Below are 13,282 nucleotides of genomic sequence, written 5' to 3' on the forward strand. Positions count from 1 at the left end.
TTGAAATTATCAACGGGAACAAGTTGAGGACACACGTCACATTTTATTGCATCTCCATTTTTAGTAAACGGTCAATGATACATAGAACAAATACTGATTCAACATACAGTAAGATTTATAAAAATATTTTAAAAAAATAGTATAAAATTGTTGATTATTGTTGATACTTAATTATCTAGTACATACTGTCAGAAAGTAGCATCTATGGCTGAATCTGAAATGTTTGGTTGACAAATGAAATGTAGAAAATGAACCATTTATTGATTGTTTATCACTAAACCTCTTCCAAAGATTCAAACACATTCATGGATCACATTCACACTATATTGGACTGAAGGCTCAACTTCTTCCTCTCAGACCCACTGCAGGGGAGCAGTTAGTCACACTGTTTTGGCCTTTTTCGAATAATTAGGCGTGTACCAGCAATAAAAAGGTTAAGAGAGGAATGTGTTGCATGTTGTGTATGAGGAGCTGAAGTGAGTTTTAGACTTTGGCTTTCTTGGTGGGAGGTTCACTGGCAGCGATGCGAGGACAAGCAGCTGCTGGAGTGTAGGGAATTCGTGTTGCGGTCACTTTCTTACCGATGGTCTCGATCTGTGGACAGAAAAAGCAGCAAAATGATAGAAGTCAGTTCATCAACTTTGATTTTGTATGAGATGTGTAACCGTGCATTGTGTGGTGCGTTTTCTTTCTGTCTGCTCACCTGGAAGCCAATGTTCTGGAGGTGAGGGTGGAGGTGGTCCAGCACTCTGCGACCATCAAATATAAAGGCCGGCTTCAGCATCTTCTTGTAAATCTTTTCATAGTCCAGCTCCTATGGTGGAATTTGAGGGTTATGACGACTTAAAAAGATTGCCTTTTTTTATTCCAAGATGGAAGCAATTTATAAAGATAGTAGGAAAACAATGTGTGATTGTGACCTTAAACATGTCCCACTCAGTGCAGATGACCAATGCGTGTGCACTCTGGCAGGCCTCGTAAGGGTCTGAGGTCACAGTCACCAGCTCCGACACTAAGAAGAAGAAAACAATGAAGAGTTGCAGGTTCTCATCTCAGCTAGTTATCAGTACAGCGTAGCATTCAAAAGAAAGATGAAATGACAAATGAATATTTTTCTTTAAAAACATTCAAAACAAACCATTCAGCTTTCTGTCAATTAAAATGTATCAGGAATGACGTTTGCATTTTGAATTTGCACCTTTTGATATTTTATATTTGCCCCATACCAACAATTTCCCTTGGGATAAAAAAAAAAAAGTTCTAAATTAAATTAAGCCAGCAAATATTCATTTTTTTTTTTAGGAGCTGGGACCGCTGAATTATTTGGCATTTTTCCTAAACCTGACTAAAATATTATCAAAACAAGTTGACAATGTTTTTTGTGGGTGGTACTGAAAGCTGCCTAGGGGTTTAAAAATGGAGTCAATCGATTCTAATCCAATACACTATTTTTTTACAAATTCAGCGGACATCTCCTCACGGTCCGCTTGCTGTCTGTGTGTGCACTGAAAAATTTAAAACCAGTGTTCATACACAGCCATGTAACCACTGACCATGCAATCCCAGCCTTTGTTGCATGTCTTTTTTCACCCCATTTCCTGTACACTTGGCTATATCTGATGTAATCAAAAGGCAAATAAATTCCCAAAAAATATTTACTAAGTATTTTACTAAACAAAACTTTGCATAAATGCATATGAACCTTGGTAAGAACACCCACCTCTTTCTGGGTTGTCCTCTGAGATGTTGGGCTGGGAGAGGTCATGAATTATTTGTTCCTTGAGAACTTTGGGGTCATAGATGAACAGCTTGGCGCCCTCATCCATCAGATACTTAGAGATGTAGATACTGGAAGACTCCCTGGAGTTGCGACACACACACAAGCATAAACACACACACGACATACAGGTCATAGTTCACCACAGTATGTTTGCAGGAGTAAAGTGTGATCGTACAAATAATTCTAGGTTAATGATCAACATAAGGCTGTTGAAAAGAAATATAGAAGAAAATAACAGAGGTGACAAATGTCTACAAGGAGGTGATGAAATGAGACTAACCTTGTGTCACCTGTGTCTTTTTTGAAAGAGAAGCCCAGCAGAGCAAGCTTTTTACCAGTAACAGTGTTGAAGAGGCAGTCAATAATCCTGCAGGCAAACCGCCGCCTTTGGTACTCATTCATGTCGATCACCTGAGAAAAATCACAAACCGATGAGAGAAGGTGAATACAGCGAGCAGAGAAAAATGAGGTGCTACCGTGTGTGGTGTAGTTCTCACCTGCTGCCAGTAGGAGGCTACTTCGGGCAGGTTGAGGGCCTCGCACAGGTACACCAAATTCAGCACGTCCTTCTGGAAACAGCTTCCACCAAAACCTGACCAGGGCGTTAAAGAAGCAAAGAGATAGAAGGCAATACTTAATCTGTGTTTTAACGAATACAACTTTACGTAAAAGCTCACTTTAAACATCTTTTGGATGCGTTTCTTACCTACGCTGGCTTTGAGAAACTTGCTGCCTATTCTCTGGTCCATACCAATTGCCTTGGCAACCTCCTCCACATCGGCCCCAGTGGCCTCACAGAGAGCACTGATACTGTTGATGCTGCTGATCCGCTGTGCCAGGAATGCATTGGCTGCCTACACAAGCACACATTATTTGGTTACACTTTACTTGAAGGTATCTACATAAGAGTGACATGACACTGTCATGAACAGGTCATAAACAATTCATAAAAGGTTTATGACATAACGCTTCTGTCAGACAGTGTCATTCGGTTTTTGTCATGACAAGTTAGAGTTAGGGTTAGGGTTCATGTCAGTGTCATGTCACTCTTATGTAGATACCTTCAAGTAAAGTGTTACCCCTTATTTTTTTGTTAGATTGTACTTATGACAACTACAAAATAGTAAAGGCCACACAAAGGAAACATTTAGTGATCAATTAGTCAAAGCAAATTAATCCGCAACTATTCGGATAACCAATTGTTTTTAGTCATTCATCAATCAAAAGTACCAAACATTTCCTGGTTCAAGCTTCTCAAATGGGAGTTTGATACTTTTCTTTGTCAAAAACTAGTAAACCGAATATCTTTGGGTTATGGACTATAGCCCGACAGTTTTTGAAGCCAATATAGTTATCAATATCTGGGAGTGTAAAAAATGTATTTAAACCTAAAAGCAACAATCATTTTATAACAAAATGATTAAAAATGAGACAATTATCATCAAATGAAATAAAAATAAAACAATGAAAATGATTGTTAGTTTCCGCCCTACACTCACCAGTTTGGACAGCTCGGACGACCACGTGTTGGTGGTGATGATGCGTGCTTTGGGGACCCAGTGTTCGTAGACGGCACACAGCGCTCTGATTGCCCTTTGACCTTCGGCTGTTTCGTCTCCACCAATCAGGACGCGGTCTGGCTCCTTCAGATCCCGCACGGCTGTTCCTTCAGCGAGGAACTCTGGGTTGGACAGCACCTAAAGCAGCGGCACAACGACTTTAGAAACTTGTAGAACAGATCTCAGCGTTTCATTCTTATTCAATAATACACACTTGTAGGTTGAGGCTGGGCTTGGTGTTGGCATCAAATATCCGCCTAATGCTCTCAGCAGCTCGAACCGGGACGGTGCTCTTCTCTGTGACAATCTTGTAACCATCCGATACCTCCACGATCCGTCGGGCACACGCCTCGATGAACTTAAGGTCAGCCGCACGACCCTTCCCCATCCCATAGGTCTTAGTTGGGGTGTTCACCTGTGGGTGGAAGTACAATCACTCCCATGAATTCATTTATGCGTCATAAATGTCAGATTTATATCCGACGCTGGTCAAACTGTGTGTCGGGAAGTGTGCGAGGGGTTAACTGATGGACTCACAGAGATAAAGACGAGGTCTGCGTCCCTGATGGCTGAGTCTATGTCTGTAGAGAAAAACAAATTTCTCCCTCTGCATGATTCAACCACCTCTTGTAGACCCGGCTGGAGTGGGAGGAATTGGGAAAACCAGACAGGGAGGGTGTGTCCGTCAATGTGGGAAAAACATGGCACAAACAGTTAGGAATGTAATACATATTCTCAATGAATGGTCCTTAACTGCCCTTTACCCTAGTCATGATGATGTAATACCTTGTGGTAGTGGTTGACGTAGAGAAGTTGCGACACCGAGCAATCTGGAACTAATTTATGTTTCATTTATCCCACTATCCGAGAAATGTTGTACAAAAACATTGGCTGGAGCAGTTGCCTAGCTTCATCTACTTTTTCTAACACTGTTATTAAGTTTAAAGGTCCCATGACATGGTGCTCTTTGGATGCTTTTATGTAAACCTTATTGGTCCCCTAATACTGTATCCGAAGTCTCTTTCCCGAAATCATGGCTTTCAAACGTGCAAAGTGGCAGTTGGTCACTGCCACCCCCCCATCTCTCCTCCTCAATAGCTACAGACACAGAAATGGCACACTCATTGTGGGACTGGCTCTAGTGGCTGTAATTCTGCAGCAAGGCTGAATTTCGGGAAAGAGACTTCAGATACAGTAGTATTAGGGGACCACTAAGGCCTATATAAAAGCATCCAAAGAGCACCATGTCATGGGACCTTTAAAGTTTTAGTATTCATTCCTTCAGCTCAGTTTCTTTGAATAAGTACATTGATATGATACCTCATATATGGGGAGAGTGTCCGAGTTCCAGGCTTTGATGCGGGACTCATTGACATCCACGACTGTCACTGTGATCTCTGGACACATGTTGGCGATCACACTACATGTTGGGCCTCCTACATACCCAGCACCAATACAACAGATCCTCTTTATCTGAAACATCTGCAAATGTAAAGAGACAAGAGAATACAGAAAAAAAACATCTTAAATGAGAGAGTACATAAACCTTTTACTACAGAAGTTTTAAATAACGTTCTGAATTATAGCCCGACCGATTGGGTTTTTGAGGCCCGGTAGTACTGATAAATATTGATTTGCTCTTAAAGGCAAGACTCCGTCTTAACCTTACATTTCACCGTGGTAAAAAGGTGTCAACTTTAAAGCAAACCTTGATTTACTACGAAGAGCAGAGCTCCATCAGAAAAGTTGAGCTTGCTTTCCTTCTAACACTTTGATCTCGGTTTCTAAACCATCCTGTTCAAGCCTCCGAATGTCATGGCTCACCAACTCATCAGTACTTACCAGTCGCACCGTTACAGCCTGGTAGAAAATAAAGAGCCTTTCATTGCAGCTCAGCCACGTCTTACAGAGACGAAAACTGACCTTTTATCCCAGATACCTTAGCTAGTTCACGTTAGCAAGTGTCACTGTTTATATGGTAACATATTACGCGCTAACAGGACCATAAGTGCGCTAGTTTACCTCTTATTTCCTATTGGTGAGTGAGAGAACTAAACACAAGAAACAAATGAATGAACGTCTATAGTGAAGCAGCTAGCTAGCAACTCTGAGCTAACGTTACATTACCTCTGCCAACTCGACAGTCAGTCAACTTCAGGAATGCGCAGAGTATGTTAGCTCCTCTCTTTAACGTTAATGTGTCGAAACAGCCGTCGGAACACCGGAGCCGGTGATCGATTACAAACGATGTTAAACGTCTTTAACTAAAATGTAAACTAGTGCTCGACGAACAAACTCACAGCACCAGCGTTTCTCTCACAACTGTCTCCTGCACTACCTTTACCTTTACGTACTTGTACACTACCGTACACTACCAATCCAAGCAGCCCAGGAGACACTTCCGGTGTGTTATTTTCAGAGTAAAAGCACATCATGATTCAGGTTCCTCTCCCATTCATATAAAATATAAGCAACACTTTTCTGTATAACGCAAACCATTTTAACGCTGGTGGAGAAAGTATTCAGATACTTAAATTAAGTAAATGTTCTGCATTGGAAAAAGTATTACTATAGTCAGAAAAATGTACACAAAGTATTACAAGTACAAGTACTAGCTAAATACCGAAAAATGGCCTCTGTGACGGACTATTATTTATATCATTCGATTACTATTACTCATGCATTAATGTAAAATAGGATTTTACTGTTAAAGTTGGTTGAGGTGGAGCTATTTTTTTAAACTTTTTTTACAGGACTGCAACTAATGATTATTTTTTATTATGGATTAATATGGTGATTATTTTATTGATTAATCCATTGATTGAAATATAAATTATTATATTATTATTAAAATGATTTGAAGAGAATACAATTTTTACAATGATTAAATGGAAAAGCAGCAAATCCTCACATTTGTGAAGCTGGAACCATGACATTTGTTTGCATGAAAAATGAGTATGATAATCATTTTAAAAGTCGAGAGGGATCTCCATTCTCACATTTTTACAGGAAGATGATGTCAAGAAAGCTTCGTAAGTGTCAAAGTGTTGCTCTCATTAGTTTATTGTGTTAAACAGATCAGTTTCTAAGACTGTGTGATGATTTGGAGCATCTTGTAAATCTAAAGACATAAATTAACTACGTGGAATTCAACAGCAGTTCAACAATAAACAGTACAGGAATCAGCAGACCAATTATAATAGCCCTTTACATTAATATGCTTTCTTATTGCTGCTTTACATTCAGATGTGGTAATATCAGACCACCACATTCATAAAAAGGGTTTGTTATTGCAAGTTTCCTCTGATATTGATGTTACCATGTCACAGGAACACAAATGTTTTCTAACTTTCTAATCATACTGCAACATTTCATAAAAAACATATAAAAATATAAACTTGCACTAGAGCTGCTGGCTACTACAAAACCTGATAAAAAAGATATAATTTAACAGCTGCCATCTAACTATGTTTAAAACACAACATACAGTACAAAACTTACAAGTTAAGATGTAACATAGAACCCACAGATATTTTAAGGGTGGTATGTTACATTTCAAGTGTCATTTTCGAAATGGTATAGTTTTATTCGGAGGGCTCCACGGAGGAGGTGGACTGTCGTGGAGTATTGCTTGTATTCGTCTTTCTTCTCTTTGTCTCTTCTGTTCCAAATCTTTCCGTACCTGTTGGATCAATATTCAGAAATATTAACCCTTTCACATGCCTTCTGTAATATAGACAGCATATCACTTGTCCCACCACACTTCTACACATCTGTAAAGATGCATATCGCTCTGTTTTCCTGGCAGCTTTGGGGCACTCAGATCACTGCCTGGTTTGTCTTATTCCAACCTACAGGCAGAAACTAAAATCTGGAAAACCTCTGGTTAAAACAGAGGAGAAACGGGGCGCCTGGGTAGCTCACCGGGTAGAGCACACACCCATATATAGAGGTTAACTCCTCAATGCAGCGGCCGGGGGTTCGACTCCGACCTGCGGCCCTTTGCTGTATGTCATTCCCCCTCTCTCTCCCCTTTAATGTCTTCATCCAGTCCTATAAAAATAAAGGCCTAAAATGCCCCAAAAAGAATCTAAAAAAAAAAAAAACAACAGTTAAGTATTGGACCAGCGACGCACAGCATGTTTTGAATGCACTGATTGGAGTGTTTTGAGGCTGCAACTGACTTGACACTGTGACATCTTACATTAGCTTTTCTGAAGAGATGTGTGTGCCTACCAAGACATTATGCACATACAATAATAACAAGCCATGGTTCACAGCCAGACCACTTCGTCAGGCCAAGCAGAATGCCTATAGAAGAGGAGTTGCCCTGTACAAGCAGGCCAGAAACTCACACTCACTTACACAAAGGAGATCAGATGCATACATACTTACCTCCAGTATTTTATTTATTATTGTTATGTAATTGCCCTCTTTTTCTGTTTTTAAATTATTCATATATATGTAAGGTATATGGAAGTACTAGAAGCGTAGAGTCAAATTCCCTGTATGCAAAAGCACACTTGGTCACTAAAACAGATTCTGATGCCTTTGATATAAACACTTCTTTGAGGACTAGCAGATCTCAGAAAACTGTCAGCATTATGGAAGAAATACCCCCCAAGAGTGAGTGAGACCATTTTTCTGGAAAACAAATAAAACAGCCACCACCTTTGATGCCCATTTATCACTGGCACCACAAGTAGTTCTACTTACCAACCAGTTTTCATACATCTCTAGAGCCATTTTATCTCTCTCTTCTTTCATATAGCGTTCCTCCTCTGCTTTATTTTGTATTTTTTCTTGCTCCTTTGTGAATTTTTCATGGAGGACATCTTTCTTCTTTTCACGCCTTAAACATTTTTAGAACAAAAAAAAATAACAATAGTTTAGATGATAAAGATACAGGTGATGAAATGTGGCTAAACATCAAGCTTTGGCTGCCATCTAGTGGTTGAACATTTTCACACCCAGATACAGACTGCTATTCGCCCCATGCAGCTATTTGAAATGCACTACTTTTATTTTGTAAAGGTTTAAATACTTACTTTCAGACCCCAATAAAATGTGTAGTAAAAATGGACAGTAGGACGATTTTACAATGTATTCAACCTAGCTATTCTAGCCACTAAATGACAGTAATGTGTGACGTTTGTTTTCTGGATAGAACAGCAGGCATTCAGAAAATGTGCCTCTAATGGTACAGCAGCTGTCAGACTGTATTGGCTCTACTGTTAAAGCCAGTGTTTGTTTCTGTTAAAAAGTAAATTTACACTCACCACTCAGAAAAAGCAGATTTGCGGTCTCTCTTTTTTTCTTCCTCCTGTTTTTGTTTTCTAAACTGAAGCTTAATTTCAGCTTCTCTTTGTTTTCTGAACTTTTCTTTGAGTAGCTGATCATGCTCGAGTTTCCATTTTTCAAACACCTGCAATGTTTATAACATTACTCATTAAATTTACATCTTCCGACAGATTATTATAGCTTAGAATAAGAATAACACAATATATCAATCAATTTACCTGTTTAGCAGATTGCTTTTTTTCTTCTTTCTCTTCGATCGCTCTTTGCTCTTTTGTGATCATATCTTGCTTTTCTTTGGCTTTTGCTCTGAGACTCTCTGCTTTCTTTTCTTTCCAAGCCTGGTATGATGCAACAGCATCTTCCTTTTTAGCCATTTCATCCTGTTTGTTTTAGGAAAGATAGCAAGCAGCGTGCATATATTTTAAAATAACCAGTGTGTGTCTTTTATGGTGTTGTATAACAGCAATTTTACAAAACTGATTATTCACCCTTTTCTTTTTTTCTTTCAGGATTTCCTCTTTCTTCTTTCGTTGCATGTTCTCTTTTAACTTTTCCTTTTTCTTTTGAAGCCATTCCTGTTAGGAGTACATGTAGGTGGGCAGGGTTTTTAGTTGACAGAGAATGCACTGTAGAAAAAAGCCATCTACTGGCATGTTAAAAAAAATCTGTGTGCAAAACACTTGTACATATTTGTTGTCCAGGTGCTGAGGAGAAAAAACATACGCAGATATCTGCCTGTCAAAACACTTTCATAAAATCTGTTATTATTAGGAAAATTACAACGTTTTGGCTCTTTAGGATCCATTCCTCCTTACCTCCTGATAATAATGTAATACAATCTGAGGATAATGTTGCAACATAGAAATTACCAATCACACTCTACTTCTGATAAGTATATTCTATATATCTTATATACCTGTAATCAAATCAATATCAGTGTCTGAGTCTGAGCATACAATGGAGCTCCTCTAGATAGTACTGAGGAGAACCGCATTGGTTGCATATTGTCCACCATAAAACACATAACAGGAAAAACGCTGTGAAGATTGAAGAACTGATGACTATGAAGAACTTCAGCAATGTGGAGTCTTAACACAGGCTCATTATCACACTGACCTGGTAAATGGCAGCTCTGAGTGTATCTGCTGCTTGAGGCTGAGACTCCTGTAGTGAGACTTTACGATCCAGAAGTTTGAGAGATCCCAAATACTTTGATTCCACTTTTCCGGAGCACACACTCTGAGATCTCTGAGTGGTCTTAGAGTGAGAACTTGATGTCCTAATTTAAACAAAATGACGGTCAGTTAGGTTACTACCCTGTTCTATCCACAAAGCTTTAGAAGTATGTATTGTTGCAGCTTGTTTACCAACCTAGTATCAAAGGATTTTTCATGGACATGAGAGAGTTGATGTGAGTGATCTACTGAGTCTGCCTGAAAGAAGACAATGAACACATTTAAAAAAGAAAACTAAAAAGAATCTAAATAAAAGGTGAGCACATCTAACATGACACTATCACAGTCACACCTGATAATAAATGACTTACATTAAACTCTTCAAATGATGTGGAGTACTTTCTCTCCTGTTCTTTGCTGTCATCGGAAATAAAGCCATCTAAAACAAGAAATTAAACATTGAGAAGGTTAATTAGCTCAAAATACAATACAGAAAATAATGTTATGGTTCTGAGGAAGCCAATGGTTACCTCTGGATCCAGAATTAACTGTGGAATTGGTGAAGAGCTGTGACTGCTCACTCTTACTTGAAGAGGATTTGCTGAGGCTGCATGAAACTGCGTGATCTCCTTCTGTCCACTTCGGTGAAACGACATAACAAACATGTGCTACAATTAGATGTTTCAACTCAAAAATACTGAACAACCAAGCAATGATGCCTGCATGTGGACCACAGCTCCTTACAGCAATGTTGCTGGACATGTCAGTGGAGAGGGGAATGGATGCCGAGGAAGTCTGGGGCCTGCTGAGATCCTGAGATTCAGTATCTTCAGCTATCTTCTCTGCAGCTTGAAGGCTCAATCCAAGAGTCCTTTGCCTCGGTTTAGGCCTGGGTGGCTCCCTCTCTGTATCTGAATAATGACAGTTTGTGGAAATATAAATTCAAAACTCTGCAGGAAAATCTGACAAAAGTAACATGTGCCCTTGCGGACTTATACATGGAGCAGGTAAACAGACCTGCTGAGGACACGTGTTTGAGGTCAGTTGCTGATAACTGGGGAGTCTGGGAGCTTTCTTCCAGAACAGAGTTGCTCTTCTCTTCGGGACCTGGAGTTTCCATCACACTGTTGTCAGACGATAAGGGCAATGGTATGTCCAGTAGAGTGTCATCTGATGTTTGGTATGACAGAGACTTACTTGAGCTCTCTCTTGTGATTTGAGGATCGGTAGACTCCACATCACTGCTTTTAAATCGTAAGTTATCTTCACTGACATTTGTGGAGTGTTGTGAGGAAAATGAGTCATTATAATTGTTGTGTCGACCGGTGGAAGAGTCGGGTGGCTCGGTTTCACGAGACTCTGATGCTGTTGTGTCTCCCGATGGAGAGACGATTCTTTGGGTTTTCAGAAATGAAACTCTCTTCGCCATACCGTTTTTGTCTTCATCGTCTGAAATCTCAAAGTCGTTGATTTTGGATTTGCTCTTCCCAGCCTTAAATGCACCAGCCCTCTTTTTTTTTTTGAGGAGTTCATTTAAAAAATCTGTGATATGAAAGAAAATGGCAAGTAAATGACAAGATAGGACTTACCATTAACAATCTAAACTCTAGGTCCACTTAGTAGCTTTTTCTGGAGCTTTCAACTGCATCTTAGCATACATGTATATATATTTAAACCTGATGTTATTTAACACAGCCAATTACATAAAATAGGCTACTGTTACAATATCTTATACACAGGACAAAGTTGTCCTGGAATTGGCGATATTAGTCTTGGTGCTTTTTTTTCAGTAAATTACATTTGTAATACACTTGAAGTGGCAGAACCTGGACGTTTCAACCATTTATCAGTTACTTTTAGCTGCATGCTTTAACGTCTCTGCTCTTTTGCTAACTAGTTTTACCATCTTCATCGTCATTGAAGTCATCAGAGTACGAGTATCGATCTGTTTTTGTTTTGCTTGCCCTGGCGGAGACAGCAGCCTGAAGTTCATCCTGCAACGACACCATTTCAGATTAGATAAGATTACCTTATTGTCCACCTCAGTGGACATTTGTCTTTGGCTTCTCCCAAGTAAAGGTGCATACAATACACATAACACAACACAACATTAAAAACAATGAAAATGGCGTTATATGCATAGTAACATGACACTTAATAACGGCTGTCCGTTTAACTAGCTAGCTAACTAATCTAGCTACTACTACTAATTTGGTAGGACATCCAGACTGCATACAATAAAGCTTTTACCTGAAATTTTGTTCTTCTCGATGTTTTCGGGCTTTTCGTGTAAGCCAGCGTACTGAACTGCTGATTTGTCATTCTGAAAATTATAAAGTTTCTTCTAGCTAATCGCCTTCATTGACATTAGCATGCTAACTAGGTAGTGTTCGCCAAGTTCACTGTAACACTAATAAGTAGCTAGCTACTAAGCCTCCTGTGCTAATTGTTATTATATATAGATTCTATTACAGCTAAATTACCATTTACTACGTACATACCATACAGCTAGCTAGTTATAAATGGTACAACCTTAAGGCACAATGACATAATGCTAGCTAGCTACAGTAGGCTAACTGACTTGTTGATGGTAACCCTGGGAAACGTGGAGTACAGTTTCACCACTGCGCATGCTCAGAAGATTACTCAGAACAACACACAGGACACGTTCTTCTCTTTAATGGAAAATTTATGATTTTTACATTTTGGTATTACAATCGAGGTGCTTGCTCACATTGAAAATTAATTAATGGATTTTCCATAAAACTATTTATATACTGTAAGATAGAACTAAAATCCCATATGAAGAGGTGTGTCCTGTGTGTCCAGTGTAGTGTTACCCTTTGGTATTAAATATGAGTCACTGGGTCACATTACATGGAAGATACCATTACATGGAAATTATCTTAAATTCTTCATAAAAATGTCTTTATAAATAAAAACATGTAAACAGAATTGTTATGTTGCTGGGCAAGTGCAGTTTCATGTGTAGCAAAGCTTCATAGTTTTAAAAAAAACAAAATTTTTTTTTTTTTTTAAAAAAAAAACACACCAAAACACACACCCCCCCACACACACACACACACACACACACACACACACACACACACACACACACACACACACACATATATATAGGCTACATACATATGATGTATATCTGCCTTAGTGAATGCAGGAATGTACAAGCTTAAAACAAAACACAGCCAGGCAGTAATATTTAATTATTTTATTTTTTTGTTATAGGAAAAGTGCATAGTTGAAGCCCTTTTTCTTTTAGACAGAAACAGTGCATATCAAGGTCTCCTGTGGTACCAGATAGTTCACTTGTTCATCTCAACAATCTAGCATGGCTTCCCCCTTAATTATATACAACTATGGTTTACTTAACTGTTTCCTTCCTTATATATCCTCCCTGCCATCCCCCAAGCAAGTCTAGAAAGATGTAGTAAAGAAATATTTAGAGG

The 13,282-nt window shown here is 39.0% G+C and overlaps 2 protein-coding genes across 2 annotated transcripts; both read right to left on the reverse strand.

Annotated features, from left to right (window-relative positions):
* Window positions 1-26: 26 nt before the first annotated feature.
* On the reverse strand, window positions 27-5,720 carry ugdh (UDP-glucose 6-dehydrogenase). The gene is made up of 12 exons (XM_039794466.1): window positions 5,467-5,720; window positions 4,660-4,821; window positions 3,877-3,978; window positions 3,554-3,754; window positions 3,280-3,477; window positions 2,487-2,634; window positions 2,278-2,372; window positions 2,061-2,191; window positions 1,721-1,860; window positions 921-1,012; window positions 704-814; window positions 27-594 (listed from the first exon to the last, which is right to left on the reverse strand). The coding sequence occupies exons 2-12, from the start codon at window positions 4,819-4,821 to the stop codon at window positions 484-486; spliced, it is 1,491 nt and encodes a 496-aa protein (XP_039650400.1). The 5' UTR covers window positions 5,467-5,720; the 3' UTR covers window positions 27-483.
* Window positions 5,721-6,378: 658 nt separating this feature from the next.
* On the reverse strand, window positions 6,379-12,431 carry map9 (microtubule-associated protein 9). The gene is made up of 13 exons (XM_039794515.1): window positions 12,066-12,431; window positions 11,719-11,809; window positions 10,833-11,357; window positions 10,560-10,726; window positions 10,346-10,454; window positions 10,187-10,254; window positions 10,012-10,073; window positions 9,757-9,919; window positions 9,129-9,215; window positions 8,859-9,020; window positions 8,619-8,764; window positions 8,056-8,191; window positions 6,379-7,021 (listed from the first exon to the last, which is right to left on the reverse strand). Exons 1-13 carry the CDS (start codon window positions 12,135-12,137, stop codon window positions 6,902-6,904), a joined length of 1,908 nt encoding a protein of 635 aa, XP_039650449.1. The 5' UTR covers window positions 12,138-12,431; the 3' UTR covers window positions 6,379-6,901.
* Window positions 12,432-13,282: the final 851 nt, after the last annotated feature.

Source organism: Perca fluviatilis, chromosome 1 (genome assembly GCF_010015445.1).
Source record: "Perca fluviatilis chromosome 1, GENO_Pfluv_1.0, whole genome shotgun sequence".
NCBI classification, from domain to species: Eukaryota; Metazoa; Chordata; class Actinopteri; order Perciformes; family Percidae; genus Perca; species Perca fluviatilis.